The sequence below is a fragment of the Aspergillus homomorphus genome (assembly GCF_003184865.1).
Source record: "Aspergillus homomorphus CBS 101889 unplaced genomic scaffold BO97scaffold_27, whole genome shotgun sequence".
Classification (NCBI taxonomy): domain Eukaryota; kingdom Fungi; phylum Ascomycota; class Eurotiomycetes; order Eurotiales; family Aspergillaceae; genus Aspergillus; species Aspergillus homomorphus.
In genome coordinates, this window is record NW_020291913.1 from 286,508 (window position 1) to 313,289 (window position 26,782).

At 50.2% G+C, this 26,782-nt stretch overlaps 11 protein-coding genes across 11 annotated transcripts; 6 read left to right on the top strand and 5 right to left on the bottom strand.

The window, feature by feature from the left end:
- Positions 1-1,080: 1,080 nt before the first annotated feature.
- On the top strand, positions 1,081-1,917 carry BO97DRAFT_406750 (histone H2A.Z-specific chaperone CHZ1). The gene is made up of 3 exons (XM_025695478.1): positions 1,081-1,381; positions 1,454-1,463; positions 1,579-1,917. The coding sequence occupies exons 1-3, from the start codon at positions 1,226-1,228 to the stop codon at positions 1,779-1,781; spliced, it is 369 nt and encodes a 122-aa protein (XP_025549910.1). The 5' UTR covers positions 1,081-1,225; the 3' UTR covers positions 1,782-1,917.
- Positions 1,918-3,854: 1,937 nt separating this feature from the next.
- hsp70 (molecular chaperone Hsp70) lies at positions 3,855-6,362 on the top strand. The gene has a single exon (XM_025695479.1). The coding sequence runs from the start codon at positions 4,201-4,203 to the stop codon at positions 6,112-6,114; it is 1,914 nt and encodes a 637-aa protein (XP_025549911.1). The 5' UTR covers positions 3,855-4,200; the 3' UTR covers positions 6,115-6,362.
- Positions 6,363-6,995: 633 nt separating this feature from the next.
- Positions 6,996-7,881, top strand: BO97DRAFT_118822 (SNARE domain- containing protein). The gene is made up of 4 exons (XM_025689962.1): positions 6,996-7,095; positions 7,159-7,362; positions 7,445-7,538; positions 7,597-7,881. Exons 1-4 carry the CDS (start codon positions 7,085-7,087, stop codon positions 7,798-7,800), a joined length of 513 nt encoding a protein of 170 aa, XP_025549912.1. The 5' UTR covers positions 6,996-7,084; the 3' UTR covers positions 7,801-7,881.
- Positions 7,882-8,526: 645 nt separating this feature from the next.
- BO97DRAFT_406753 (putative microtubule binding protein HOOK3) lies at positions 8,527-11,861 on the bottom strand. The gene is made up of 7 exons (XM_025695480.1): positions 10,264-11,861; positions 10,148-10,208; positions 10,023-10,090; positions 9,859-9,971; positions 9,413-9,798; positions 9,037-9,132; positions 8,527-8,951 (listed from the first exon to the last, which is right to left on the bottom strand). Exons 1-7 carry the CDS (start codon positions 11,631-11,633, stop codon positions 8,766-8,768), a joined length of 2,280 nt encoding a protein of 759 aa, XP_025549913.1. The 5' UTR covers positions 11,634-11,861; the 3' UTR covers positions 8,527-8,765.
- Positions 11,862-12,089: 228 nt separating this feature from the next.
- On the bottom strand, positions 12,090-13,028 carry BO97DRAFT_406754 (uncharacterized protein). The gene is made up of 4 exons (XM_025695481.1): positions 12,734-13,028; positions 12,642-12,666; positions 12,559-12,568; positions 12,090-12,498 (listed from the first exon to the last, which is right to left on the bottom strand). The coding sequence occupies exons 1-4, from the start codon at positions 12,860-12,862 to the stop codon at positions 12,393-12,395; spliced, it is 270 nt and encodes an 89-aa protein (XP_025549914.1). The 5' UTR covers positions 12,863-13,028; the 3' UTR covers positions 12,090-12,392.
- A 1,145-nt stretch (positions 13,029-14,173) lies between these two features.
- Positions 14,174-16,506, top strand: BO97DRAFT_348913 (putative mRNA cleavage factor complex component Pcf11; the record flags this gene model as incomplete). Its single annotated transcript, XM_025691902.1, has 6 exons — positions 14,174-14,341; positions 14,460-14,915; positions 14,976-15,697; positions 15,755-15,950; positions 16,030-16,398; positions 16,456-16,506. 6 exons carry the CDS (start codon positions 14,174-14,176, stop codon positions 16,504-16,506), a joined length of 1,962 nt encoding a protein of 653 aa, XP_025549915.1.
- A 428-nt stretch (positions 16,507-16,934) lies between these two features.
- On the top strand, positions 16,935-18,548 carry BO97DRAFT_406756 (Gfo/Idh/MocA family protein). The gene is made up of 4 exons (XM_025695482.1): positions 16,935-17,072; positions 17,168-17,188; positions 17,260-17,790; positions 17,868-18,548. The coding sequence occupies exons 1-4, from the start codon at positions 17,039-17,041 to the stop codon at positions 18,440-18,442; spliced, it is 1,161 nt and encodes a 386-aa protein (XP_025549916.1). The 5' UTR covers positions 16,935-17,038; the 3' UTR covers positions 18,443-18,548.
- adk1 (adenylate kinase ADK1) lies at positions 18,487-19,916 on the bottom strand. The gene is made up of 4 exons (XM_025695483.1): positions 19,615-19,916; positions 19,494-19,546; positions 19,267-19,421; positions 18,487-19,208 (listed from the first exon to the last, which is right to left on the bottom strand). Exons 1-4 carry the CDS (start codon positions 19,772-19,774, stop codon positions 18,803-18,805), a joined length of 774 nt encoding a protein of 257 aa, XP_025549917.1. The 5' UTR covers positions 19,775-19,916; the 3' UTR covers positions 18,487-18,802.
- Positions 19,917-20,314: 398 nt separating this feature from the next.
- rpn8 (proteasome regulatory particle lid subunit RPN8) lies at positions 20,315-21,892 on the top strand. The gene is made up of 3 exons (XM_025695484.1): positions 20,315-20,674; positions 20,762-21,033; positions 21,114-21,892. Exons 1-3 carry the CDS (start codon positions 20,491-20,493, stop codon positions 21,741-21,743), a joined length of 1,086 nt encoding a protein of 361 aa, XP_025549918.1. The 5' UTR covers positions 20,315-20,490; the 3' UTR covers positions 21,744-21,892.
- On the bottom strand, positions 21,878-22,970 carry BO97DRAFT_118998 (uncharacterized protein). The gene has a single exon (XM_025689963.1). It carries the CDS (start codon positions 22,789-22,791, stop codon positions 22,012-22,014), a length of 780 nt encoding a protein of 259 aa, XP_025549919.1. The 5' UTR covers positions 22,792-22,970; the 3' UTR covers positions 21,878-22,011.
- Positions 22,971-23,088: 118 nt separating this feature from the next.
- On the bottom strand, positions 23,089-23,745 carry BO97DRAFT_426273 (ubiquitin carboxyl-terminal hydrolase; the record flags this gene model as incomplete). Its single annotated transcript, XM_025697117.1, has 1 exon — positions 23,089-23,745. One exon carries the CDS (start codon positions 23,743-23,745, stop codon positions 23,089-23,091), a length of 657 nt encoding a protein of 218 aa, XP_025549920.1.
- Positions 23,746-26,782: the final 3,037 nt, after the last annotated feature.

Below are 26,782 nucleotides of genomic sequence, written 5' to 3' on the forward strand. Positions count from 1 at the left end.
TATAGACAGGCACGTACAGTAGGTGCTGGTCGAATTACGCAGCCGCTACTTTCTGTTCGGGTATGTTCTCTAAGTTAGGTCTACATAAAGAGTGTGCTTTTCGCAAGAGCGCCCTCTATGGGCCTTTAGTCTCATAGGATTTTTACCAAGCATGGTCACTTCATTATATCAAATCGCCATGCTCGGGGTTTGGCTTGGTCAATTCCCTTTTACCTATTTGGTAGAGCTGTAGATATAGACCTTCGAGTCTTTGCTAGAAATATTACTATTTTGATTCTGAATAGACTACTCAGGTTTCAGGAGCCATTGTTCAAACTATTCTTGTCTTCATCATACGCCCAGAATACCTGATTATTTCAGCCATGCTTTCTTTACCTGCCTCGTCTGTCTCAAGTTGAATGAGCTAACACTACTAGACATTATAGAATATTTGAGGTATTCATATGGCCAATTCTTTCGCAGATGCCATTGGCTGAAGTCCGAGGTTGGCCCTGGTCCCCTGGGTTTTTTGATGTTCAAAGAAGCCTCTCTGACTGTAGCCTACCGGTCAGAATTGAGGATAAGCCATTGTAGCTGTCTATCTGAGGCGGGGGGGGGGGGGGGGGGGGTAACTCTTCTATGGCTTAGTACAAAGCAGATAAGCACTTCTTGTTATGTTCAGCTTACAGCCACTATGCAAAGCCGTACAAAGTCTCATACCCGCTATTTATCCCTACTTGACTTGTAATGGATTGTAGTAAACAAGTATCAGCATCAGGTCCGCTGGCAAAACCATACTACCAGGACCTTATACCATTTATACTATGATGCTCTCGGGTACCATATCAGTGGACTTAACGCTTCATTATCAGCTTTTTGGGCATAAGTAATATCGAATGTTTGAGGGATTGCCTCTGATGCAGCCTTCTACAGTCTCGCATCCATAGGTCCACGGTAGTTCTACTGGGTGCTTAGTTGGGTAAGATGTTTGTTATGCAGGAGGTGGTGGGTGCCTCAGTCACGGGAGCCGTGAGGCCGCCGCCCTAGGCAACGAAATCACCGCTTCCCCGGAGGCGGTCGAGCTGAATCTCCCTTGCGACCAAGCTGACCTAAATACTTCAAAATAGTCACCTTGGACAACGCTTCCTATCTCTCCTTCTCCTTGCCATTCTAACCGTGTGATCGTCTTCGCATTTCCCTTTCGAAATCATTCCAATATTCCCTCCTGAACCGAGCATTTTCCATCATGGGTGACAGCAACCAGACCACCACTCCCGGCTACGACCGCGCCGCCAACGCCCCCGATGCGGCTGCTTTGGACAAGGGCAAGGGCAAGGCTACCCAGCCTAGCCATGAAGAAAACTTGGAGGAAGATAGTGATGAGAGCGAGAATGAGGAGATGGTGAGATACACCGCATCATGGAAAGATTATTTGGCCTGTCAGACTGACCAACTTTCTCGCGACATTATGCAGCTCGAAGACGGTATGATACCCACTGCCTTGCCTTTTCTAAGCCTTGAGCTCGGTTGAGTCCTGCTAGCTGCTCAAGCCATACGGGCGCACTTAGTACCAGACTGACCTTGTTATCAATTTGGCAGTCGAAGAAGATGACGGTGACGACCTGGAGCCGATCTCTGCGGACAACATCATTTCGGGAGGCCGCCGGACACGCGGCAAGACCGTTGACTACCAGGCAGCAGCAGAGAAGTTGAGGGCCGACAACTTGGACGAGGATGACGAGGATGATGATGAGGACTACGTTGGTGCGGACGAGGATGAGGATACCGTCATGCGCGGCTGAAATACACGATCTCTTAATGGCTCGGACAAAACTAGCACAACACAATCAACATAGGGGCGGCGAGTGCGAATGGGCAATTGGCTGACAGGCGCAGGCAGGATATTGGCGGTCTTCATAGGGTTCGTTAAGGTCGGGTTTGTTTTTGCTATTTAATCAAGGCTGGCTTTTTCCTGACTTGTGATAAAAGAATATTCTACGGACGTTTCTGCGACTTCCCACGCAAGGTTCCTGCTATCCACAATGTGCATCCTGATCCTACAGATAGCGCCTCGCGAATCGACAGCTTGAACTGCAATCCGTACTCAGATCAAGGATCCGTGACCGGGTGTTTTGTAATGGAGTGTTTGAATTCCTCGATACACTTAATTGAAGCATGATGCCTTAAGGCAGCTAATGGTCGAGCGAAGAACTATTGCAACAAGAATCTTAAGCTGAATTCTTTCCGAAGACAGTTGATTGGACTGTTTTTATTAGTGTTTCCTACATGTACGTGTTTGATCCTGCGCCGTGTTCATTCATAAATCGTATTGTGGGCTGGGAGTTGAACCTTCAAATGCTCCTCCCAGAAGGCTAAGACATCTCAGTCTAAGGCCTGGCCCTTCATTGGCTAGTTTGAGAGGTAAGGTGAGTGCCAATAAATCTAGCCATACTTTCCATACTGTAAGGTAGGCTCCAACAATAAGGAATAAGGAGGATCTTGACACTATTTTTTTCACTCTAGACATACCACAATTAGCGCAGATATTGGAATAGGAAGATATAAAAGCACCCTAATAACAATAGTCAGGCGGTATCCGTGGCCTTGATGTATCTCTACAGAGAGGGTGGTCACCCGGCTCAGCCGTACCAGTCTCTCCCCACCAGCATAGTCAGATTTAACCAGAATAAGGTCTTTTGGGGGAAGCTGTAAGTTCTCCGGGATCAAGTTGCTGGATATCAAGATAAGGATGACTCGGAATCAGAACGTATGACCATACCGGACCAAGGCGGCCTGATCAGACACTGGTCTCTTCGACAACTAGATAGATACATAGAAAAGCAGACAGAGAGGGAGGAGTGGGAAGGGTTATTCACAAGTGACTTGGCTAAACAACCTCCCACTCAGCTACATTCACAGGCTACTCCAGGATCTCAACCGTACCACACTTTAAGACTCTATCCCTAAAGATAACCATTATTGCTCCCACGTTAAAGCAGCAAGAAGACAAAGATGCCACTCAAAAGCTGTGCGCGATCTTGGAACCCAGGAGAGTCCAGTGCACAAACCTTCAAAAGGTAAATAGTCAGTTATATTGAATGTTGTCTCTGTAAGCAGCAGTCCAACACGTGATCCGATCAGCCCTGTATTCATGCAAGCAGACCGTGAAGGTACTACTCGACCAGGAAAATAAGAGAGTCCGCCGTCATGATGACGGACTTAATTCGGTTTGATTCCATGGGTAAGATTGTCTGATCAGATACTAGGGAGAAGACAGACCCTTACTACCAGCTACTAACACTCTGAGGGGGTTTGTATGTCCCGCACTGATCCGCGACTTGGTGTGGTGATGTTTGCAAGTTTGCGGGAGCTGGACAGAGAAGCACCGAAAATTTTGGTTTACAGCATGCGTGCAAGTAGCCAGAAGGGCGACCTGGGACAGGTTTGAAACAAGTAGACTGACTACGCCTATCTATGCATCAGATAGCTTTGAAAGCAGAGTCATTTCCAATCCATAGTCATGAGTCAGACAAGTTAACTAACAACAGTTGAAAAGCCAAACAAAAAGAAAAAAAAATCTTCCCACCTAAAGCTAGCTATTACGTCAGGTTGGGTACCCCGCCAACCGCCCGCTGCCCACGGCCCCCCCTCTCTCAAGCTTGAATTGCCCCTCCATCGAACCCTCTGTCCTTTTCCATCAACGTCAGTCCATATCAGTCCATCAATGGCCCCTGCTGTGCTGTCAGGGGACCAACTAAAGTAGCGAGTAGCGAGTAGCTTGTAGTCTAATCTAGCAGCAACGAGGATCATCCCACATCTTCACTAAGTACCCCATAGACTGCCAGAGCCTTCTTTGTTCCTTATCGAATGGCCCAGAACCGCGGGCGGTTCCTCGAAGCTGGCGACGGGAGCGGGTGGAAGAGCGTCGAACCCGATGGATACCCATCGAACCCGCCGCTTGCTAGAAACTTCGCTGGAGCTGCCATTTCACCGCCCGCCACTATATCAACGTTGGTTCTCGCACAATTTCTTGCTCTTACATTCATCCATTTTTCTACACATCCACTACTTCCTACTACTACTTCTCCTACTACTTCTACTATTCCCCTATTTCTCTCTCGCGCTCTCAAGTCTCTTATACCCTTCATCGAGACTTTCTTGTACATTACTTGTTCACGAATCTCTTTTTTATAACGAACCTCCCATCACACACATCACATCATGGCCCCCGCTGTCGGTATCGATTTGGGAACCACCTACTCCTGTGTGGGTGTCTTCCGTGATGACCGTATCGAGATCATCGCCAACGACCAGGGTAACCGCACCACCCCCTCCTTCGTGGCTTTCACCGACACCGAGCGTTTGATCGGTGATGCCGCCAAGAACCAGGTTGCCATGAACCCTCACAACACCGTCTTCGATGCTAAGCGTCTGATCGGTCGTCGTTTTGCCGATGCTGAGGTCCAGTCTGACATGAAGCACTGGCCCTTCAAGGTCGTCGACGACAAGGCCGGCAAGCCCATCGTCGAGGTTGAGTTCAAGGGCGAGACCAAGCAGTTCACCCCCGAGGAGATCTCCTCCATGATCCTCACTAAGATGCGTGAGACTGCCGAGTCCTACCTTGGTGGTACCGTCAACAACGCTGTCATCACTGTCCCCGCCTACTTCAACGACTCCCAGCGTCAGGCCACCAAGGATGCTGGTCTCATCGCCGGCTTGAACGTTCTCCGTATCATCAACGAGCCCACTGCTGCTGCCATCGCCTACGGTCTCGACAAGAAGACCGAGGGTGAGCGCAACGTCCTCATTTTCGACTTGGGTGGTGGTACCTTCGATGTCTCTCTCCTGACCATCGAAGAGGGTATCTTTGAGGTCAAGGCCACCGCTGGTGACACTCACTTGGGTGGTGAGGACTTCGACAACCGCCTCGTTAACCACTTTTCGACCGAGTTCAAGAGAAAGTTCAAGAAGGATTTGACCTCCAATGCTCGTGCTCTCCGTCGTCTCCGCACCGCTTGCGAGCGTGCCAAGCGCACCCTTTCTTCCGCTGCCCAGACTTCCATCGAGATCGACTCTCTGTTTGAGGGTATCGACTTCTACACCTCGATCACCCGCGCTCGCTTCGAGGAGCTCTGCCAGGACCTCTTCCGCTCCACTATGGAGCCTGTTGAGCGTGTCCTCCGTGACGCCAAGATCGACAAGGCCTCCGTCCACGAGATTGTCCTTGTCGGTGGTTCCACCCGTATCCCCAAGATCCAGCGTCTCGTCTCCGACTTCTTCAACAAGGAGGCTAACAAGTCCATCAACCCCGATGAGGCTGTTGCCTACGGTGCTGCTGTCCAGGCTGCTATTCTGTCTGGTGACACTTCCTCCAAGTCCACCAACGAGATCCTCCTGCTCGATGTTGCCCCTCTCTCTCTCGGTATCGAGACTGCCGGTGGTGTCATGACTGCTCTTATCAAGCGCAACACTACCATCCCCACCAAGAAGTCTGAAACCTTCTCCACCTACTCCGACAACCAGCCCGGTGTCCTGATCCAGGTTTACGAGGGTGAGCGTGCTCGCACCAAGGACAACAACCTGCTCGGCAAATTCGAGCTTACTGGCATCCCCCCTGCTCCCCGTGGTGTTCCCCAGATTGAGGTCACTTTCGATCTCGATGCCAACGGTATCATGAACGTCTCCGCTATCGAGAAGGGTACCGGTAAGACCAACAAGATCACCATCACCAACGACAAGGGTCGTCTCTCCAAGGAGGAGATTGAGCGCATGCTTGCCGATGCCGAGAAGTTCAAGGCCGAGGATGAGGCCGAGGCTTCCCGTATCCAGGCCAAGAACGGTCTCGAGTCCTACGCCTACTCCCTCAAGAACACTCTCAGCGAGGGTAAGCTCACCATCAACGACGCCGACAAGGAGAAGGTTACCGCCAAGATTGATGAGACCATCAGCTGGCTCGACTCCAACCAGACCGCCACCAAGGAGGAGTACGAGTCCCAGCAGAAGGAGCTTGAGGGTGTTGCTAACCCCATCATCTCCGCTGCCTACGGTGCTGCTGGTGGCGCCCCTGGCGGTGCCGCCCCCGGCGCCACCCGCACTGCTGACGACGTCGAGGAGGGCCCTGAGGAGCTCGACTAAATGTCTTAACTTTCAGTTTTGCTTCTAGTTGTTACTACCCCTGGCTACTCATTGGTTTATTCCCTTTCTGTTCGCACATTTTAATCTTCCTGTTCTCTGTTTTCTCTAACGAACTTATGGGATCTTCTTCGTTGTGCATGATTGCATAGATGCAAGTTTAGTCTTCGCTGCATGATTTTTTTTTTTTTGCAGAACCTGGGAGGAAAAAGTCTCCTTTCGACGAATACAATAAATTCTTAATATTTCCATCACATACGTACTCGTAGTTTATCTGGTGCATGTTTTGAAGTCAAATTCATTCAGTCAACATCTTGGCTCGAAGTACCCGACTACCCCCATTGTAGGAAATTAGCAAAATTGACTTTAACTAGTCTTGTTAAACTTAGTTCTTAGTGGTAGAGCTGTCTGAATAATCTCTCAGAACAAATTTTAGACCGCTCTGATGCCTGGACTATAACTATTTTGAAGTAAATGTAGCGAGCAATTGAAATTAATCTGCTCTACCGACATTTATATCGAGCCGCTTCCGATGACCTAGTACGTGGAGAACTGTGTGAAATTTATGTGGTGGAGGCCATCTTAACTGATCTAAAGTCTGATGCTATGAATAGATATCTGCAATCTTGAATTATTTGATCGCCTCCGCGCAGGAACGTCCGTATCCATGGCACATAACATGACGATGTAGAGAGCACGTGCCGGAGAAGTATCCGGCCGGGCAAAGAGGCCCGGTTAGCAGCCGGCGTGTTTCGCCGCATCAATCGCCGCAAGCAGCTCGCAGTCCACTGTAGCATAATAACAGTCTTGTCAGCTTCTCAGCTAATTAAACAGGCTGGTGCTGGCTGTGAGCATCTGGCATCGGCTCTTGTTATGCGAACCAGCCAGGTCGTATGAACCGTTCGAAGAATACATCTGATTGATTTCCCGGGGGATCACCATCCACACATCACTACAAGCGACACGACACGTTATGGCCTCACGGTATGACCATGCCAACTATCTTCAACCATGCGGCAATAATCGACCCTGACTATGTGTAACTAGATTTCCACGTTCAAATCTCCATCAGCGCGACCCTCGCAGCTCGTCTTCCCTTTTCGACTCTTATGGCGGCGATTCGCGTCCAGCCAGCCGATCTCCTGGCCGCATAGGGGGATACGGATACGGAGGCTATACCCCACCGGCTGGCGAGGGCTTGGGGAATGGCGGCCCTTCAGGAGGATTTAGGACAGCGACTCCAAACAAGAAGTGAGTGGTCCATAATGCGAGGAAAGGATGGGCACCGGACAACCTGTCGACTGTGCAATCAGCTTACACTACAGGCACGTAGAGGTCATTACTCCGATGCCGTTCTCGACCACCTTGAGTCACAAAATGATGCAGAGGTGGAAGGAATCAGCGCCAAAGTCAAGATGCTCAAAGATGTAAGCCTTCGGACAGCCTTCTCGAGTTATGTTATGTTAATCAATTGTTCGCTTCCAGCTCACCGTCGCCATCGGCGACGAAATTCGCGATACCTCGGCGATTTCCGACCTCAACAACACCTTCGAAAACACCAGAGTGCGTCTCCGTGGTAACATGACCCGGATGCTGCGGATGGCGGAGCGCACCGGTGTGGGTTGGCGAGTCTGGTTGGCTTTCTTCCTGGCTGTCTTCCTGCTCTTCGCATATGTGTGGATAACCTAGTCGACGGGCGCAGGCACGCTTCTCGGGATACTTAGTCTAAGTATTCTTCTATGCTCCAGGATAGATCTGTGGTATATCCGTCTGTGCTACGGAACGTTATTTTGGCCCAGCATGTATTACTCCTCTTGTTGTAATGTGCTGGGTTGCGTCTCTTACTTTATACTAATACCCTTTCCCATCCAACCAGCATGATTTGTGGAACCTGTTTGTCTTGTTCAGGGATTCGCCATCCTTAACCGCACTGCACATATCCCTTTCACTCACCTCAGCACTCGAGTTCACAAAAAAAATACGTGTCGATTCTTCTTGTTCCTTGGCCATGCCAAGCTTCTCTTATTGCTATGATAATGCATCTTCGGCGTCTGGTCTCCTAGACTGTTTGTGACAGGCTAGTTTGATCATCAGATGGCACCATTTGGATCATGGTGTACAATGAAATGTATATATGGAATGCCCGCATATGGCTTTGACTACTAATCTGTGCTGTCTTCTAGTTTCTGTTGAGCACATGGTAGTTCACAAGCACCCAGGACTATTACCTAAGCATTGACTCGCGGTCAAATTCCATATTATGTGACACTTCGTATAGCTACCCTTCCCCAATTTAGGAGCCGCCCAAAAAATACACCCAGTCAATCGGCCGGGCTGGCCAAAACAGAATCTGAACAGGAGACAAGAACATACGGAGCATGCAGTGTTATCATACAGAGCAGATGATCTGCACAAGGTCGTAATAATCGCGATCTCGCACATCCACAACAAAGTCTATTCACAATGGTCTTGTATAACCATGTGCGTAAAAGGAAGCTCTTTATGTAGAGGAGGTATAATATGCGACACCTCCCAAGAAATTACAAATACATTGGAGGCTTGAGGTAAATGGGATAAGGAAATAGACGTGGAAGCAAGCAATCGGGAAGATGAGAAAAGGGTGGTGTCATGACATACATACAGAAAGCTCAGCTCTATCGACCAGCGACCACGCTTCTTTGTTTGGCCAACCAACCCTTTTGTGCATCAGCCAAAGTTCCGTGGCGATATCTAGACATAGTGACATTGTTGTTTTGCAGTCGGCTCTGTAAATCATACCACGACGAGCTCATGAGGAAAAGCTCCCGAGCTTGGGCATCAATTGTCTTCTGAAGCTCAAGCTGTGCGAAAGCAATAATTGGTTAGTTGGCACCTCTGAAGTGATGAACGAAAATATGAGCTCACGAATGGTGAATAGACTCTTACCTCACGTTCTTTGCTTATTCCAGTGTCTGTATCATCCTCGAGCTGCCTTATGCGCTCCTGGAGGAATTTGATATGCTCATTTTGTTGGTGAATGTACTACAGAAATCTTGGTTAGTCCCTCAAATCGATTCAAAGGTTCCAGTGCGCAAAGATCAAAAGGCAGCAATCGAATGTCAAGACTGAAATCGTGTGACGAGAACGCGGCTCATGCGATACAGACTTGGATAATGGCTAGTACAAGAGACGTATTGTCATTCGATCGAGCCATAGAATGATTGAGACGCTTTTCGTGGCCAGTAGAAGCTCCAAAGAACGCAAGCATCACACTGGCTCGACTTATGCAAGCCGACAGGCGTGGGAACAAGGTATAACTAACCTCTGCGCGCTTGGCTAGTCTTTCTAGATTCTTCTCGATCTGCGCAGCAACTTGCCGTGTCAATTCCACGGCGGACTTTTGTGCAGCTTCTGAGTCATCTCCCTCTTCCTGCGCTAGGAGTTCTGCAAGCAATTTCTTCATCTCCTCCGCTGCTTCCTGATCCTCTGCGCGGAACTCTGCTTGCTTCTTCTCAAGAAGGTTTCGAAGGTCGTCGCGCTCAGCGCAGGTTACCTGCACCAAAGTATGAGTCGAATCAAGTTCAGCTTGGAGGTTGTTGAGCTTGCGCATGACTTCATCCCACTCGTCGCGAAGTCTGCTCAACTCCGTTGCGTTGTGTGACTTAATTTCCGCTATGAGATCAATTTTTTCGTCGCTGGCGAGTTCAACTGCAAGGTTATCAGCACGACAATCCGGTACTTATGAAGGTCTCAGTAAGCCAAACCCACCTTCTGCCATGGCATCGCCCAAAGAGCGTTTGGTCACGTCAAGAGAGTCCTGAGCTTCTGCCAGCCTCTTGAGTGCTGATGTGAACTGATCGTACAACTTCCAGTACTCATCACTACAATCAATCCACATTAGTGCCGCGCCGAACGATCACTGGCAAACATACCTCTGCGTTGAGTTGGCGCGAGCTTGCTGGAGGGTTTCACTGTATGTATCAGAGAAGCCTTCGAGAATCTATAATTTGCCTGTCAATATTAACCTGGGTGATTTGATAGCTTGGAGGCAACATACCGATGCTGAGGGACCCCTTAGCGATTCCTCTTCCTTCTTGAGGTCCTCGTTTTCAGATTTCCTGTCAGCTCCCGTCAGCATTGGTCTTCCAGCAAAGAGATGAATGGCTATCTAACAGTTGAGATTCCTTCACACCGATAGCCTCAAAATCTTTCTGCAAGGTCCCCTCTAGCTTTAGTGTCTCTGCTCCCGGCGTCAGAGATGGACTGCCGGGGGACCCTTCCAACTCCCGAATTCGCTCTCTCAGTTCGCTGATCAAGGCATCATCGCGCTCGCGTTGCTCTTCGGCGTTGCTGAGACGCTCAGTGAGTGCATGGTTATTGAACTCCAGCTGCTTCTTAAGGTTCTGAATCTCACTGCACTCCTGCTCTATGCGAGGCAAGACTCTCCTGTACTCCTCAAGCTCTACTTCGCGTTCAGAGTTCCACTTCTGCTGCGAATCTGTCTCCTTGAGTTGTTGCTGGAGATCTTTGATTTGATTCCTCAAGGACTGATTTTCCTTCTCGAAGTCTTGGCTCGCTTGTAACTTTTGGCGATACTTCTCGGCTGCATTCGCTTTCCGGGCCAGCTGGTCTCGTTCAGTCTTCAGCTCATCATAGTCATCTTGCAGTTTTTGGAAACGTTGGTTCTTGACCCGTAACGATTCGACAGTCATTCGCAGACTGTCAATCTCATCTTGAGCTGTAGCTAGCCTGGCTTCCTGAGTTGCGATTATATCTTCTTGTTGACGGGACTTGGATTCGAGAGCCTTCGCATTGAGTCCAAGATCACCCTTACCGGACCGCAAGTTGACGAGCCGATCCTCAGTGGACGCCAAGCGGCTCTGCAAGGTGTCGTTGTTCTCCTGGAGGCGGGCCAAGCGGTCATGCATATCGTCAATCTGCTTCTGCATATCCTTTTTCTCCCGAGCCATGCGGTTATTCTCCGCCAGTACCTTTCCGACTCGTTCCTCAAATTGTAGTTCCGGGTCGACGGGTAGCTCTCGCTCCTCCTTGATGTCATCCTCGCCGTCAGTGGCTTCATGTTGTCCGTTTTGTGCCTCCTCGAAAATGTTTTTGAGGGTCTCTTGGGTCGGGGTGCTTAGAGTCTGCAGGGTTTCGACATAGGTCGGCGCGTTGGGAGAACGGATGGCTCCGATCAAGAGCAATTTCAGGAGCTTGTTAGCTTCTTTCTCGGAATTCTTCTCGGCGACAAGTTCGAGGTTGGGGTTCGGATCTAGGCCCGATGGCATGCCGTCAGGCTGCTGACGGATATAATTGACGAGCAATTTGTGGATATGTTTTAGATTCTGCCATTTGGATAGCCAGTGGTCGGACGGAGCTCGTTGAGGAATCTCATCGAGGAAGTACTGCGGGTCGATATCCTGTAGGATCTCCCAGATAATGGTTCCATCGGAAAGCTCCTCTGTTGTGCGAATCGTCTTTCCTAGAGCGAAGCTGTTGATCCACTCTAATAGAGCCTGCGTGATTGTATGCTCCGCGGCCATGGTTGCTTGTCGAGCGGTTTCGAGGGGTGTCTAGGGCGCGGAGGGTAGCACAGCGACCACGCAGTTGGGGGCCTGAATTGTTGCGATGTTTCAGAGACCCAGTGGAAGCAGGAGGTGTGAAGAGGAGAATAACAAAAGAGACACCTCCTCAGCTCGGGACAACAGAGATTCGGAACGACGAAGGTTACGTAGGACTAAGATCGTCGAGCGATCTTTTTCTGAGGAGAGGGAACCCCGGGGTGTTCGAGATTGGAGGCGCGGGATCCACGCCACGCGCATCGACAAGCTTGAGCTATAATTAATTAATCCAGTCCCGCTCAGGGCCATCCAGAGGACCCATTCGCTACCAGTTGTTGTACGGATGAGAGATATGGCTGTATGGATTCGCCAATACCGCTTCTGAGTTCTGAACTTTATGATTTGGTCTCACGTCCTCCATCGGATCACAATTCCATTGCTCGAAACATTCAGGGGAACTTATCCGTCCACTTTACTAGCCATATTGTTTCCGAGGATGTCCCAGGATACCGACGATATACCTCAGCTTACTCGGCGTCGAACCCCTGGAAACACATTTAAACTATATTCCGACTTCAAAACGACCAAGACTACTATCATTATCATAACATTTATTAAATCAAGAAACTCCCATTGACCACCGACGCCAGGCCAGCGAGCTCCTGGGACCAGCAGGAGGTAAGCCAAAAAGGTCAATAAACAGATCCATCTCTCTCGCAGACTGAGCAGCACGGATCCATGTCACTGAATTGAGACGATCTGATCTTGTTCGATATGGGGATTATAAGCCGCGGACTGGGTCGAGATCTGCTGAATAGCTGCTTCGGGAGCGTCGGCCGAGAACCCTCTGGAATTGAAGAAGGTCAAATCAAGCAACGATAAGGGGTGGTAGGGGCAGATCAATTACCTGATCAAAGCTATAGGAAGAGTAGGGTTAGTTCCGAAGTCGAAATAGGTATTAAGAGAAAGGTGCGGTGGGAAAGTCCTTACTAAACTCATGCGTGATCCGACCACCCTGTGGAAAACAGACGATTAGCAAAGCCGCGCTCCAGCGATTATATGGCAAACAATCAACAGCATACAGCATCTAGAACGCAGTCCTTGGCTTGCTTGAGCACCGAATCTGGGGTTCCCGCAGGGAAAGTGACCAGAATCGAGTTGGCCAGAGCCAACGGAACAAGACCGAGGACAGTCGCAGAGATTAGCTGCATCTTCGCAGGAAAGTTATTGAGCAGACGACACAGAATATATGAATGAGTTAGCCGCGGTAGATGTAAATTGCTTCTTCTTGATAAAAAAGGGCTTGTTGGCTGATGAGATCGAAACCGGACTGGTGTATGGAAGATTATACAAGTAGTTAACAGTAGTTAGTTAAGATGGATTGCAAATGCACCATCACTCCCATTCATGCATGCGTCATCAAGGGGGATTGGCCCCCCCAGAAGTTTCAAACAGTCCGTACGATACTGTGTTATACCATACAGCTATTCTCGTGACATGGTATGACTTCATACAAAACTGTATGTATGCTGTATTGTCGGCAGCTGACTCAGCCGATCTGCTCCGAGTTGGCTGCACTCTCCTTTCCCTTCTCATTCCTTTCAAAGTTATCCATCCATCCATCCATTCATTCTTAGCTCACTTCTCTTCTTTCTCTTCCTTTTACCCCTCCCCTCCCCTCCCTTCCCTTTACCCTCCCTGCTTTCCCCTCCCGAATCATCTCTTCTTCCAGCCTCTACTCCCTCGACCTTTCCAAAATTTCACTTGTTTATTTCGGTTCTTCAACTGACGGGTCACGCTTCGGTCATCCCGTGCCCACTTCAATCATTCTCCTTGTCGTGATTCACCTCACCTTCTGGAAGCCATTTCTCTAGCGAGAACGATACGAGATTGTCGCTCAACAATTTGCTTTCGTGGGAGCTCCTTTGGCTAGGTATCGTCTTCAGGGCGTATTAATCGGCGCTGGATCGATCGCATGAAGTAGCTTCACACCGAGGAAACGGGTGGATTGGTAGCGCAGGTTCTTTTTCGTGACGGCTGGTTCGGGTGGAGGAATTGCGCCTGCATCCCCGTCTTGTTTTCTCCAAGTCTGACCCAGATAGCTAGCAAGCATTTGACAAGTTCCGCCGTCTCTTTCCATCTCTTGCTCTTTCAGGAGATCATTGTTCTCGGAGAGAAACAAAGGAGGGCAAATAAGAATTTCTAATCTGGTATTCAGAAGAAGATTCGAAACAATCTCAGTGGAAAAAAACAAAGAACCAACAAAGAAAAGAAGTCATATTTGGAAGTCTCATTCGAAAGAGAGACAGAGAGAAGCACAAAAGTTGGAAAAAAAAAGATTGAAGAACAAGGGAAAGCTTCAGAAGTTGGGGGGAAAAAAACAGGAAGAAAGAAGAGAAAGACTCAAGAACCATAATATCCCTGCATCTCGCAGCAACATCTACTATTCTCTTTAGTCCCTCTCCCATTTTCCATTGCGCTGCCCATCCCGGCTTCTTTTGTTACCGTGTATCACCCTCATCATGTCTTCTGGGCTGGCCTCCGATGAAGTGGCCGAGGATTACAAGAACTCCTTGGAAGATCTAACCACCAATGACAGGTTTCAAATCAGCAATCTCACAGTCATTGCCAAAGAGAATACAGAACATGCAATGGCCATCTCCCGCGTGCTGGAGAATCACATTCGAACAGTAGGTGACAAAACTCTCACCACTCTCACAACACCGAGTTGCTGCTGTTGGGCTGTCGAAGCGCATGGCCGTCTGTAGTTCCGGTTCCTGAATGGATGAGTTCTAATCTGCTCTGTAGACACCGCCGGCTCAGAAATTGCCTGCCTTGTATGTAGTCGACTCGATCGTCAAGAACGTAGGGACGCCCTACACCTTGTTCCTGGGTCGCAATATGTACCAGACGTTCATGAATGCCTACACCTTGGTGGATTCGCAAACTCGCCGCAAGCTCGATGAGATGCTCAAGACATGGAAAGAGCCCGTCCCAGGCTCTTTAGATACCAGGCCCGTCTTCCCTCCAGAGATCACGCGCAGTATCGAAAGTGCCTTGATCAAGGCGAGGACTGCAGCCCTTCAACAACAGCAAGCCCGAAGCCAGCACGAGATTCTGACGCGCGGTCGAAATGGAACTCCCCTTGGCTGGTCTAACACCCAACCACCAGCACAGACTATGGCCCGGTACCCGCCAGCCTCAAGTCAGACCGTGCCGGTCCATTCACAGCGGAATGGGGCAGGTCATGCATATCCACCCTCGGTGAGTTTTGTTGTCGACCGATTGATTCAACGACCTCGATTTTATGAACTGACCTGGCAGGGGGACACGCATGTTGCGCGCGCTACGCCCACAATCCAAGTCCAACAACGCTTAGAGATTGATTTGTCGGCGCTGAACCGGGACATAGAAGCCTTAATTGCCACGGCCCGCGTTGATTTCGCCAACAATCATCTGGACCCATCTGTGCAGCAGCGATTGAAAGCTCTTCTCGACCTGCAGGGTATCTTACAACGCCACGAGCTCACCCAAGAGCAATTGAAACTGGTTCGTGATCAGGTATCGGCATTAGCTCCAAAGCCCGTCATCCCTGTTCCTCCAGCCCAAACGGTGCCGGCTGTGTCGACTCCTCCAGTAGCTGCTACACCGCCGACTCATACGCATTCGCAGCCTCTTCAGCAGTTGCTTAACCCGGGCATGCTGGCCGGGCTTATCAAAGCCACCGCTGCACGTCAGCAGCCCACTCCACCGCCTCAGCTAGCTGGGATTTTGCCGCAGATACCGGTGATGAGCAACACGCCCCATCCTGCTGTTCCTGCGGCGCCGGAGAACCCTCTCATTGCTGCTTTGCGAGCGCAGGGGCTGTTGCCACCGGCATCAGCACCTCCGACTGCGTCCACTGTTCCTCCTTCTAATATTGCCAGCGCCTTCCCTCTCATCGTGCCTGGCCAAGTACGGTATACGCCCCCTATACCCACACCGCAGGCTCAAGGTATCACTGAAGGGCAGTTGAATGTGCAATTGAATACGGCGTCCATTAAAATGTAAGCTACATGTGTGGTGAATGTGTTCTTATGACCTGCTGACTTGTGATATCCCAGCCCACGGCACACGCTGATTGCCACCCTTTATGAAATGCGCTCCAATCGTTGTGGGACTTGTGGCCGTCGATTTTTCGCGACGGAAGAGGGAAAGGAACGGAAAGCCCGTCACCTGGATTGGCACTTCCGGACCAACCAACGAATGTGTGATGCTGCCAAACGGGCCCAAAACCGCAGTTGGTATGTTGACGAACGGGTAAGTGAGAAGCATCATTCTTCGAGCCACCGTTCACGGGGTGGGAGGGGGGGGTCCCATAGGCTAAAAGGATTGTTAGGATTGGATCAAATCCCGAGAAGCAGGAGACGACCAAGATCTGGCAGAGACAGAAGCATCCGGTGACACAGCTGGCGGACATGACAGCAACGTAGCCAAGAAAGGGCCGTCGAAGCCGTGGATCCGCGCGCCCAATGACGCTGCTTTGCGGAATACTCCTTGTCCTATCTGCCAGGAGAAATTTGAGTCCACCTGGTCAGAGGAAGTGCAGGATTGGATTTGGCAAGATGCGACTAAGGTTGGGAGTCGCGTCTATCATGCCAGCTGCTATGCCGAAGTGACCAAGGAAGGACCAAATCCAGCTAACAGAGGGGCGCCACTGGCCCGAACCGGAACTCCAGACTCTGTGTTAGGTAAACGCAAGGCAGAGGTGAGCACGCAATAATTTCTCCAGAAACAGGCTGTTTTCTTCTAACATGATAAACAGGGGACCAACTCCCCGGGCCAGAACGTACGGATCAAGACAGAGCCCGTCTGAACGAAGGCGTCTGTGATATAGACTTTTCATTGCCGTACCTATTTCCGTTTCATCATTTGCTTTGGAGCGAAGTTGCATTGACATTCATCAGCTGGTTGCTTTTGTTTTGCATTGGGACCGGAAGAAAGGCATCCCATGGGCGGCTTTCCCCCCCTCCAACTCTCAACCCTCTTCATTTCTCCTGAGGCCGGCAAAATTGATGGACCATAGGACACACACAACCGCAGTTGCGTGAATTTAAGACTTGCAGGTCTTGTATATAAAGTAGTATTATGATTTGAGGAAGAAATGTGGAGATGCTGAAGGGTGCTATAGCAAGCTTGCTTGTAAGTGACGTCGGCGGGGGAAGATGCCCCGCTCGGCGCAACTCCGTGTTTAAAATAAATACTGTTTGATGTCCGTAGTAAGGAACTTGCTCATCACACTCACATACTCACCCACTCCCTGCAGCCTTCATCCTTTGCTCGAAATTCCTTGCCTCTCCATCTTTAGCTCTTGTTATCTTAACTCGTCCGTTAAACCTTCTCTCATCATGGCTCCTTACAATCTTCGGTGGGGTATTATGGGTAAGGAAGCCAGCCATTCCCTTTCGTTCTCCTGATCAATTCGCTGCAAGGGCATCCGACTGACATGTATTCAATGTATTCGACGTTCTGCTTAGCCACCGGGTGGATAGCCGACGGTATGTTGCCCGCGCCTATCTGGCATAACGCATCTTCTGCAGGATCCCCCATGAGCTAAGCAGCGAAATAGTCTTTGTGCGGGACCTTCTCAGGGATCCCAATGAGCGTGGCGCATCTGACGTCTCCCACTGCATTGTGGCAGTAGCATCGTCTTCATCTCAGGCTCGATCTGAGAAGTTCATCTCCGACACGGGCATCCCCGCCCCCTGCGCAGCCTACAGCTCCTATGAGCAGCTGGTGGCGGATGCCAACGTGGACGTAGTCTATGTCGCGACTCCCCACTCCCACCACTTTCAGAACGTCATGCTGGCCCTGGAGGCTGGGAGGAACGTTCTGTGTGAAAAGGCCTTCACGGTCAATGCGTCCCAGGCGAAGATCCTGTGCGAGACAGCCCAGAAGAAGAACTTGTTTCTTATGGAGGCCGTTTGGACGCGGTACTTCCCGCTCAGTGTGCAGGTTCGAGAATTGATCAAGCAGGGTGCCATCGGCGAGGTTCTCCGGGTGATCGCCGACAACAGCTTTGGCGATCCCGTTGAAGAGCGATGGGGCACGGAACATCGTATGGTCAATAAGGATTTGGCCGGTGGATGTCTGTTGGATTGTAAGCCAGCCCTTTCGTGCTTACCTGAGCCGCTTGGAGTAATCTGAAGTGATCCAATCAGACTTACAATGCTGCAGTGGGAATTTATTCTTTGACCTGGGTCTTCCAGACCTTATATCACACCCTGCCACGCGATCAGCGCAAACCACCTTCGGCCGTCTCGGCTCACATGGCGCTCTACCACCTGACTGGGGCCGACGAAGCGACAACTATCCTCCTCAGCTTTCCCACCAGTACACCGTCCAATCTACCTCACCCGGGCCAGTCCCACGCCGTGGCCATGACTAATCTGCGTGTCGCTACCGACCCCGACGAGGCTAACACTGCCCGCCCAGCCATTCGCATTCAAGGCACCAAGGGTGAGATCCAGGTAGACGGACCGGCATTTCGTCCGGAACGATACCGTATCATTCCCAAGAAAGGGGAAGGCGAGTTCCGGGAGGTTGAGTGCCCGTTCCCTGGAAACGGAAAGGGCATGTTCTGGGAAGCAGATGAGGTTGCGCGCTGCTTACGGGATGGGAAACTGGAAAGTGATACTCTGCCGTGGGAGGAGAGTATCGTCATCATGGAAGTGATGGATGAGGTTCGACGCCAGGGCGGGCTGACTTATCCGGACAAGATCGAGTCCACTGTCTATCCTACAGAGCTGTAGAACTACGGTCAGGGCATGATGGAGATGTTCGCGAATTCTATAGGGCCTTTAGAGTGCGCTGCCATTCAAATAAGTAGTACTGTACATAACAAATCCTCACCCGAAGTTATTCATCTATATATGACGCGAAAGACACATCACATTTTCCCAATGTCATGTACCTCGTTCGATTGCCGCAGCCTTCTCTCCGTAGTTGGTCCGTTACCGGCCAGAAGACTCAGGGCAAGACTCCCCCATATCAGACCACATCTCTTGTCTTTCATTCCATCTGGCAAAGGCAAAGAAAAGTCGGACTCATGGGTATCAGAAGGGGTTCGCCAACCCGATCCCTCCGTGGCGAGACATGCAGCAAATGACAGCTCAGTTCCTGAAAACGCCCAAGAGGGACTTCCACACCTGACCAGGCTCTTGGCTGGCATCAATACCACGCCAGATACCGGTCTTCTTGTAGTAATCGACAACAGGGGCGGTCTGGGCGTGGTAGGTGCCAAGACGCTTCTTGAGAGTGTCAGCGTTATCGTCGGAGCGCTGGATCAGAGGCTCGCCGGTGATGTCATCCTTCATCTCCTCCTTCGGAGGGTTGAAAATCTTGTGGTAAGATCGTCCGGAAGCGGGGTGGACCAGGCGCCCGGTGATACGAGCGACCAACAGAGCATCGTCGATCTGCAGCTCAACAGCACGTTGAAGCTTCTGCTTGCGCTCGGCCAACATGTCGTCCAGACGCTCGGCCTGGGCAACAGTGCGGGGGAAACCATCCAGAATAAAACTGGAAACCATACATTGTCAGCTAACGCACCAGGGACGGAGAAACTCGGTGTACAGACCCGTTCTTGCACTCGGTGTTGTTCTCGAGCTCACTCTTGATCATGTTGACCATGATCTCATCACTGACCAAACCTCCCTGATCCATGATCTTCTTGGCCTCTCTTCCCAAATCAGTCTTCTTGGCAACCTGGGACCGCAGCATGTCACCGGTAGCCTATTCGCACACACGACCGGTCAGAATTTACAGAGAAGGTATCTGTGGTTGTCCGCGAAGGCATAAACTCACCAAATGGCAGACGCAGTACTTCTCCTTAAGCCGAGGGGCCTGGGTACCCTTGCCTGGTTACAGCAATCGGTCAGAGATCCGCATCCAGGACAAGCAATATTATAGGTATTGTTATACATACCGGCACCGGGAGGCCCCATCAAAATGATGCGCATCTGCTCAGCAGCAGACTTGGGCTTGACCTCGCTGGTGAGGCGGCCCTCCAAGTCCTCAATGCGAGCCTCAAGCTTTCCGATGGTGTCCTTGAGGCCATGGATGATCTCTTCCGTAATGGGAGCCATTGCGATTGACAAAGATGGAGAGGAGAAGTTGTGAGAATGACACTTTCAGAGGGAAGGGGAGCGGAGCGGAGCGAGAGAAGGGAAGAAAGGGAAGAGAACTTGGGAAGGATGAGGGCGCGCAAAAGCAACGGGGAAAGGGAAGCGGATGGAAAGTGCCTTCGTTGGGGGGTTGAAAAGAGGCCGCCGACCGGAGTGCCGGGGGGTGGAGTCGCGGCGCGCCCACCCGAGGTTGCGGCGCCCGCGCAGCAATGATCAACTAGTCGTAGAGAGGTCGCAATGCACTATGCAATTGTCATCGAGCTGGAAAGGCAAGGGGTGAACTTGGACAGGCTTCTCGCACATCTACACTATTGATCCATCATGTCCGACGAGTTTTAGTTGGTGTAGATTGCAGCTCGGACATATGGACAAAGTGACCGCCCAGTGTGCCTTGGAGCCTGAGGCATAGAGTTAAGCAGAGCATGGGAGTGGCTGGTGCATTAATCAACTTCATCAGCCACACAATGACTACCTACCCGGGAGCTCTCCCGAACTGCCACTGCCACAGCTGTTCCATCGTCATCTCTCTCTCTCTCTCTCTCTCTCTCTCTCTCTCTCTCTCTCTGTCTCTGTCTCCTCTGACTCTCTATCACACGCTTTATCCTCACTATAATCCCTCATCTCACCCATTCCCAGTCTCCAAATAAATCGCCTCTATCCGTCCTTCTTTCTCCGCCATGCCTGCCACCACGGCGGACACTCTTTCCCTCGTCCAGCGAACCGTCACGGTTGCCCCTTTGGTTCTTCTTTCCGTCGCAGATCACTATGGTCGCTCAGCCAAAGGCACTCGGAAACGAGTGGTCGGTGTGCTGCTAGGGGAGAACTCGGGTCAGACTGTCCGCGTGTCAAACAGTTTTGCTGGTGCGTTGCTCTGCCGATAAATCCATTCTTGGCTGCCAGACTTTCCCACAGCTCGACCGGAGTCAAACTGACCTATGACTGAACTAGTCCCTTTCGAGGAGGATGAGAAGGATCCGTCCGTGTGGTTTCTTGACCACAACTTTGTCGAGTCGATGAGAGACATGTTCAAGAAGATCAACGCGCGGGAGAAGCTGGTCGGATGGTACCACTCGGGCCCGAAGCTGCGCGCCTCGGATTTGGAGATTAACGAACTCTTCAAACGGTACACACCCAATCCCTTGCTGGTAATCGTGGATGTTCAACCAAAGGAAGTGGGCGTGCCGACCGACGCTTACTTTGCCGTTGATGAGATCAAAGACGTAAGTTCCTCGGTGACCCGGCGCTCGGGCTTTGTTTCCTCCTTCATCACGAGCTAATGAATTGGAATGATGATATACAGGATGGTACCACGACTTCCAGAACCTTTGTCCACACCCCATCCATAATCGAAGCAGAGGAGGCCGAGGAAATAGGAGTGGAGCACCTGCTCCGTGACATCAGGGATGTCGCTGTTGGGACACTCTCTACCCGGATAACTTCCCAGCTACAATCGCTGCAGGGCCTGCATCTGCGCTTGCGTGATATTGGCCAATACCTGCAAAAAGTGCTCGACCAGGAATTGCCTGTCAATCACGCCATTTTGGGCAATCTTCAAGACGTGTTTAACCTTCTTACTAATTTATCGACCCCTGCTGCAACACCGCGCATCAGTGGTGGCGCCCCAGAGCAACAGACGGACAACAGCGAGTTGGCACGGGCCATGAGCATCAAGACGAACGACCAATTGATGGCGATCTACCTAAGTAGCTTGATTCGCGCCATCACCGCCTTCCACGACCTGATCGAGAATAAGATTCAGAACCGGCAACAACAAGAAGAGAACGAGCTGAAGAGGGAGCTGGAGGCCAGTGCGGCCAAGGGCGATAAGGATACGGCTAAGAAGGGTAATAGCGCCGCCAATGGAGAGCAGAAGGAGGATCTCGAGGGAGCCAAGGAGACATCGAAGAAAAAGAGTTCAAGAGGAGAATAGACGAGCCTGGAGGCAACGCGATACGATCAAGCACCTAAGACCAATACATTTTACTCTATGGAGATGTCGTCCCGGTAGCCTTGAACACGGCTGATCATGATAACATAGGGTTGTCTATGGAGGGGCATCAATCATGCTGGATATCTATTTGCTCCGTAGACTGCCAAAGTCATATGCGTTGTTTTTGTAGTGAAGCAGTCACATGGTCAATGCTTCTGAAATGTTGAGCAATGCTGCCATGCCAACTGCGGTCGGGTACAACATGAGTTTATCCGCCCCAACCCGCACACCAACCCGCCAACTCTTCGGCACTGACACAGACAAATCTCTCATTCCCTTTACCCAATAGGTCTGGGCAGCGAATAGCCAGCCAACTTGCAAGAAGATGCTTGCAAACAGGGGGTGAAGACTGGGCCGATCCGCGTGTCAGCGTTCCCCCGAATGGGTAAGGGCTATGGGGCACTGCAGAGTCCCGGCCTGGTGATGATTGGAGAGCAGGAACATCAGCAGTAGATGTGAAGCTAATGTCAGGCATGGATGAAGATGCCACTCTCGGCCCACGAAATGCGACCAAGGTAAACGTAGGACATGTGCAGCCCCAGGCTTGCAGACGAACTTCGTACCCTCTTGTTCCGGGGTCTGCTTGAGAAGGGAGATACCGGGTTGAAGATTGCGAGGCCAACATCGAGGCCGAACGCACCAGAAATATGTCCTCCGGTTCCTCGGAGGTAAATTCCCCGGCGGACGCGGGGTTGTCGTGAGATAATAATCGTTTCACCAAACCTCGGTCGAGGATGTCCAGGGCGAGTAGGAGCTCATTAGGGAACATACAGTGAAGAACTAGTATCAGCGGCTTTACACTCGCTGCTTGGTTTGCAGGCAGCGCAGAGACTCCGTAGGGTGGCCCTTCCCCAGGAGCTGTATCTTGTTGTTGATCGTTGCCCCAACGACTGGAGTTCTGGGTTGAAAGGCTAGAGACAACACTATCGACAAACTGAGCGGGAGGCAAGGGTTCGCTCTGCTGCAGATGAATAGAAGAGACATTCATTGAAGCTGGGGATTTGAAGAGTTCCTCTCTTTAGTATGGGGCGTTTTCGTGAGGAACAAAAAAGAGATTTGAACTCGTGACGGACGGACGGACGGGCAGATCATTCGCCTGTCGACTAAGATCCCACAGCCTCTCTTCCTGGACGCATTTTAGGATTGACAAGAGCGTTTCATAGACACCAACACAAAAGACCGCAAAGAAAGACAAATCAATGCCAGCATTGAGCATAAGAAACATATGGGTCGTAATCTTTATACGGCACCAGATATATAGAACGCTAACAAAAGGCAGAGAATATCAACCAGCCACTCCGCGTTTTTGCTGATTACGCTTCGCTGCAGATCGCGTGAAAGGAGGAGAGCCTAGGGAGACCTTAGGCTTGGGCAATTTTTTCTTAATGACACCCCGAGGTTTGGCTGTCCTGTTTGTCTTACTTACCGGCTGCGCGGGAATGATGTCTGGCCGCAGGGGGATTGTCCCTTGGCCTTCAAGGACTTCGCCTGTTGTAGACGTGAGCTTAATCTTCACCTGTGCCTGCTGAACTCTGGCTTTAGCCGACCTCAACTGTACCAGGGATTCACACTCAGCAGGAGGGGTCAGTTGTTGCTTGAAGGTCCATTGGACGGTTCTTCCCTCGAATTTGATCGTTTCGTCCAACGTGACGCCACTGGAAGGCCGCGTAGCGGGTGAGTCTTTGTCTACATGTCTTGTAGCTGCTGGCGATGCCCATTGTTCAGGCAGTGGCTCTGTCCGGCGATAGGCCAGTAAGTAAACATCCTTGCGGATTTCATCTGAAGACTTGAGGTCTGAAACTGTCTTTGCCGACACCGCATCATCATTGAAACTAGCCCATTGACCATGCGGGCTCTCTGCGAAGCAAATATAATGTCCGGAATCGATATTGCTACCCAAATGGCTGACGAAGGCGTAGAGCTGATAGTGTGCCATGTCCATTGCTGACAACAAAGTCAAGGTCTTCTCGATACGAACATAATCCCGAGTTTTGTGCTTATCGTTCAGAAATCGATCTACGTGAACGAGAATCACCTGTGGTAAGTGAATGAACTGGTGATCAACCCCGTGCCTGGTTAAGGAGCCATCACACCCGTCACAGCTCTCTTCCCGAAATGTAGGACGTAAGCAGTTTTCTATAGCCTTGAGTACTCCATGAGAACCTGGGGAATGGTCTTCTGGAAAGCTCGCAGCAAGCCACAGATTATCGACCGCTGAGCTCTTCGTTTGACAACACTGAGTGCATGTACTGTTTTGACTGATAAGAGGTTGTAACATGCTTTCAAAGGCGCTTCAACAATATTAGCTTCTGATATTCTTCGTGTTGATGAGAACTTACGATTGCGAGTGCTTGGAGCTATCGGTATACAACTTCCTCAGCAAGGCATCAAGAAACTCGGGCAAATCATGCTGCTCTCGAATGTTACGGCCTTTCCAAGCTGTTTCTTGAATGTGTTGCCAAACTAGTTCAAGGCAGGATTCAAGGTCGCGTGGGGTTCTGAGCCAATATGCTTCATATAGATGGCACAATCGACATGCCAGACAAGCTTCTGGAAAATTACAGGTCTTGTGAGCGGGATATTCCTGACAAGATTGTTTGAGCCAGTCCCAGATTACCGGCGTATGCAAAAGCACTATGAGTGCGGCATTTCGGTAGCATAGATTTCCTGGGTTTCTGAAGCCTTTGGCATCTCTATATGTTTCAGTGGGCCAGCCCGGTCTCAACTGGATTTCCTAGTCGAAGAATGAGCCCACCTTGAGTTATAAAAGCATCCGAATCACCCATGACGCACCATATTGTTGGATATATTAGCTAAGCCACTCATTTTGTAAAGCGATTGTTCTCTCGGTTCACTGCGTAAACTTCTTGTGCAAAGCCTGGTTTACGAATAGCGAGCGAATCTATACATGCTGGAGTCGAATAGAGCTAAGTAGTTAACGGTCGTCAAATGAAAATCTTCGCGTTAAGTGATATATTCGACAATCATATACCTGGAATCACCCCATCTGACATGTACAAGAGGTATATAATGATCTTTGATCAAGTGTATACACCTCTTTTAGTGTTGACAGAATGGCTTTGTACCTGGTATATATTGCGTTGCTTGATAGTTTGTCACAAAAAGAGGTTGATCGAAGCTGTAGAGTGGTTGCTAACTATTCATTGTACTCGGTGGGAGCATCTTGCTCTTTGTTACTGTTTATTGATATCAAACTCTGGTTGCTTTGGGCTTTGTTTGATACCACTGTCAAAGCCAATGTCTGCCTTATTTAAAGCAATCTCTGCACACTAAAACAGTAAGACGCTAAATATAGGCTTGCTCACATGTTGATTTCACGACTTAGACTACCATAGGCCATTGTGTATCATATCAACCTTGAGTACCTGTGGCTTGTGTCCTGAGTCGAGTTGAGATCAGTTCTTGGCTAAGCTAAGGATTCCGCCGATGTGCTCTGATAAGAAATCTGAGGGGGGCTAGATTCTCGACTCTCGGGGCCATATAATCTGTTCTGAATATGCGAGAAGGAAGGTGCTGTTGGCAGCACGAAGAATGTATTGTACATACACCTCAGAGCTCGTGGGGTATGGGATGGATGTGATCAATAATTGCCATGAGGAACAGTCTCTAGAACCGATCGAGTCGCATTCCTTTGCGTATAGCAGACCGAGATGCTTACTCCTTTTCATCCATTGTCATGGCCCATATATGAAACGGCTCGATGGTCCGGTTGCTATATGTGGCAACAAAGCATAACTATCTGCAGGTGCCTTTCTTTACTATCTAGAGAGACTAGTTATCCGTGTACAGCCTGTGAAAGAGATTTCGTTTTCCGATTCAACAAAGCATGACGCTGGCCTCCAGAGGTGGGTGGGGTTCAAAGGACCTCCAGTGATGGGGCTCCGTGTCAGTGTTTCTATCTCATACATGATACATGAACATGTCTAGGGTTGAGTCAGTCGTGACGGGCCCGGTTGACCGCCTCAATGCCTTGAACACAGGAGGTTTTGGCGTTGAGGGAAATCGAGAATCTTTTGGTGGCTGTATTCGGAGATTGCTGATTGTACAGGTCAAGGGTGATCAATAGTTATAGTGCAGTTCAGATACAGCACATGCATACAGTAAGTAGGACGTACTGTAAGTACATAGTTAAAAAATGGTGGTGGGAATCTTTGCCAGCGTTCGCAGCAACGACAGCAGCAGGCCGTTAAAAGTGTCGTTCACACAAGTTTCTCAAGGAATGATCCACCCCCTCTTTCACACATTTGTATGTTAGGGAATAGAACTGGCACCCCTCAATTCGAACCGCCCAGCCTTCTTATATGTTGTCGCAGACTCACACTTAATGCAGTGAACAGGGTTGTGGGATATCTGAAACACTAAGACTAATGACATTCATGCAGGATTGGCTCACTCCATTAGTTATTGGGCGCTGGCCTCATCAGTCATAAACAACAGAAGCGGCGCGAACAGTCGACGGGCACAGCCGAAACTGTTAAGTCTAGGCCATCATCGCCTCTGAGCCATGACTCGTTTCTTTTATGAACTGTTGACACCCTACTCCGTACTTGTAATTAGCAGAGTTTCCCACTTTAATTACAGTGGTTCTGCTGCTTGGACGCGGGATTGACCGTGTTGCAAGTGTGATCTTAATTTCCCTGCCATTTTTCTCCCCACTCCACGCAACCTGGGTTTCTGTTTCAGCTTGTCCGATGTGGAGCGGGATTAATTACCACCTGCAAGCCTCTACGCAGTCCGCACATTTCCCACTACCCTCGGATCTTGCCTGTCACAATCATTTCACCTGTACGACTTGATTGCTCTTTTCCTTTCATTGAAAGGAGATGCGTAGAAAAGGAGCAACAGGGGAGTAAGTCTAGCAGTCTTAGTGATTTCCGCTAGTTACTCTCTCTTCTTTCAGAGACCGACCATGGGCGACAAAAAAGGACATCGGGACCAGAAGTTGGTTAGGCCGGGCA

Excerpts from the sequence above, each read along its gene's own strand:
- BO97DRAFT_406753 (XM_025695480.1), bottom strand. The coding sequence starts at position 11,633 with ATGGCCGCGGAGCATACAATCACGCAGGCTCTATTAGAGTGGATCAAC. Across the intron at positions 10,209-10,263 it reads GGTGTGAAGGAATCTCAACT|GAAATCTGAAAACGAGGACC; the intron begins GTTAGATAGCCA and ends GGGAGCTGACAG. Across the intron at positions 9,972-10,022 it reads CGCGCCAACTCAACGCAGAG|TGATGAGTACTGGAAGTTGT; the intron begins GTATGTTTGCCA and ends GATTGATTGTAG.
- BO97DRAFT_406754 (XM_025695481.1), bottom strand. The coding sequence starts at position 12,862 with ATGCAGCTAATCTCTGCGACTGTCCTCGGTCTTGTTCCGTTGGCTCTG. Across the intron at positions 12,667-12,733 it reads AGGACTGCGTTCTAGATGCT|GGTGGTCGGATCACGCATGA; the intron begins GTATGCTGTTGA and ends TGTTTTCCACAG.
- BO97DRAFT_118998 (XM_025689963.1), bottom strand. The coding sequence starts at position 22,791 with ATGAATGTCTCTTCTATTCATCTGCAGCAGAGCGAACCCTTGCCTCCC.
- rpn8 (XM_025695484.1), top strand. The coding sequence starts at position 20,491 with ATGCCTGCCACCACGGCGGACACTCTTTCCCTCGTCCAGCGAACCGTC. Across the intron at positions 20,675-20,761 it reads CGTGTCAAACAGTTTTGCTG|TCCCTTTCGAGGAGGATGAG; the intron begins GTGCGTTGCTCT and ends TGACTGAACTAG. Across the intron at positions 21,034-21,113 it reads CCGTTGATGAGATCAAAGAC|GATGGTACCACGACTTCCAG; the intron begins GTAAGTTCCTCG and ends GATGATATACAG.
- hsp70 (XM_025695479.1), top strand. The coding sequence starts at position 4,201 with ATGGCCCCCGCTGTCGGTATCGATTTGGGAACCACCTACTCCTGTGTG.
- BO97DRAFT_118822 (XM_025689962.1), top strand. Across the intron at positions 7,363-7,444 it reads ACAGCGACTCCAAACAAGAA|AGGTCATTACTCCGATGCCG; the intron begins GTGAGTGGTCCA and ends ACAGGCACGTAG. Across the intron at positions 7,539-7,596 it reads AAGTCAAGATGCTCAAAGAT|CTCACCGTCGCCATCGGCGA; the intron begins GTAAGCCTTCGG and ends GTTCGCTTCCAG.
- BO97DRAFT_406750 (XM_025695478.1), top strand. The coding sequence starts at position 1,226 with ATGGGTGACAGCAACCAGACCACCACTCCCGGCTACGACCGCGCCGCC.
- BO97DRAFT_406756 (XM_025695482.1), top strand. The coding sequence starts at position 17,039 with ATGGCTCCTTACAATCTTCGGTGGGGTATTATGG. Across the intron at positions 17,073-17,167 it reads TCTTCGGTGGGGTATTATGG|CCACCGGGTGGATAGCCGAC; the intron begins GTAAGGAAGCCA and ends CGTTCTGCTTAG. Across the intron at positions 17,189-17,259 it reads CACCGGGTGGATAGCCGACG|TCTTTGTGCGGGACCTTCTC; the intron begins GTATGTTGCCCG and ends GCAGCGAAATAG.
- adk1 (XM_025695483.1), bottom strand. The coding sequence starts at position 19,774 with ATGGCTCCCATTACGGAAGAGATCATCCATGGCCTCAAGGACACCATC. Across the intron at positions 19,547-19,614 it reads GATGGGGCCTCCCGGTGCCG|GCAAGGGTACCCAGGCCCCT; the intron begins GTATGTATAACA and ends TGCTGTAACCAG. Across the intron at positions 19,209-19,266 it reads AACACCGAGTGCAAGAACGG|TTTTATTCTGGATGGTTTCC; the intron begins GTCTGTACACCG and ends TATGGTTTCCAG.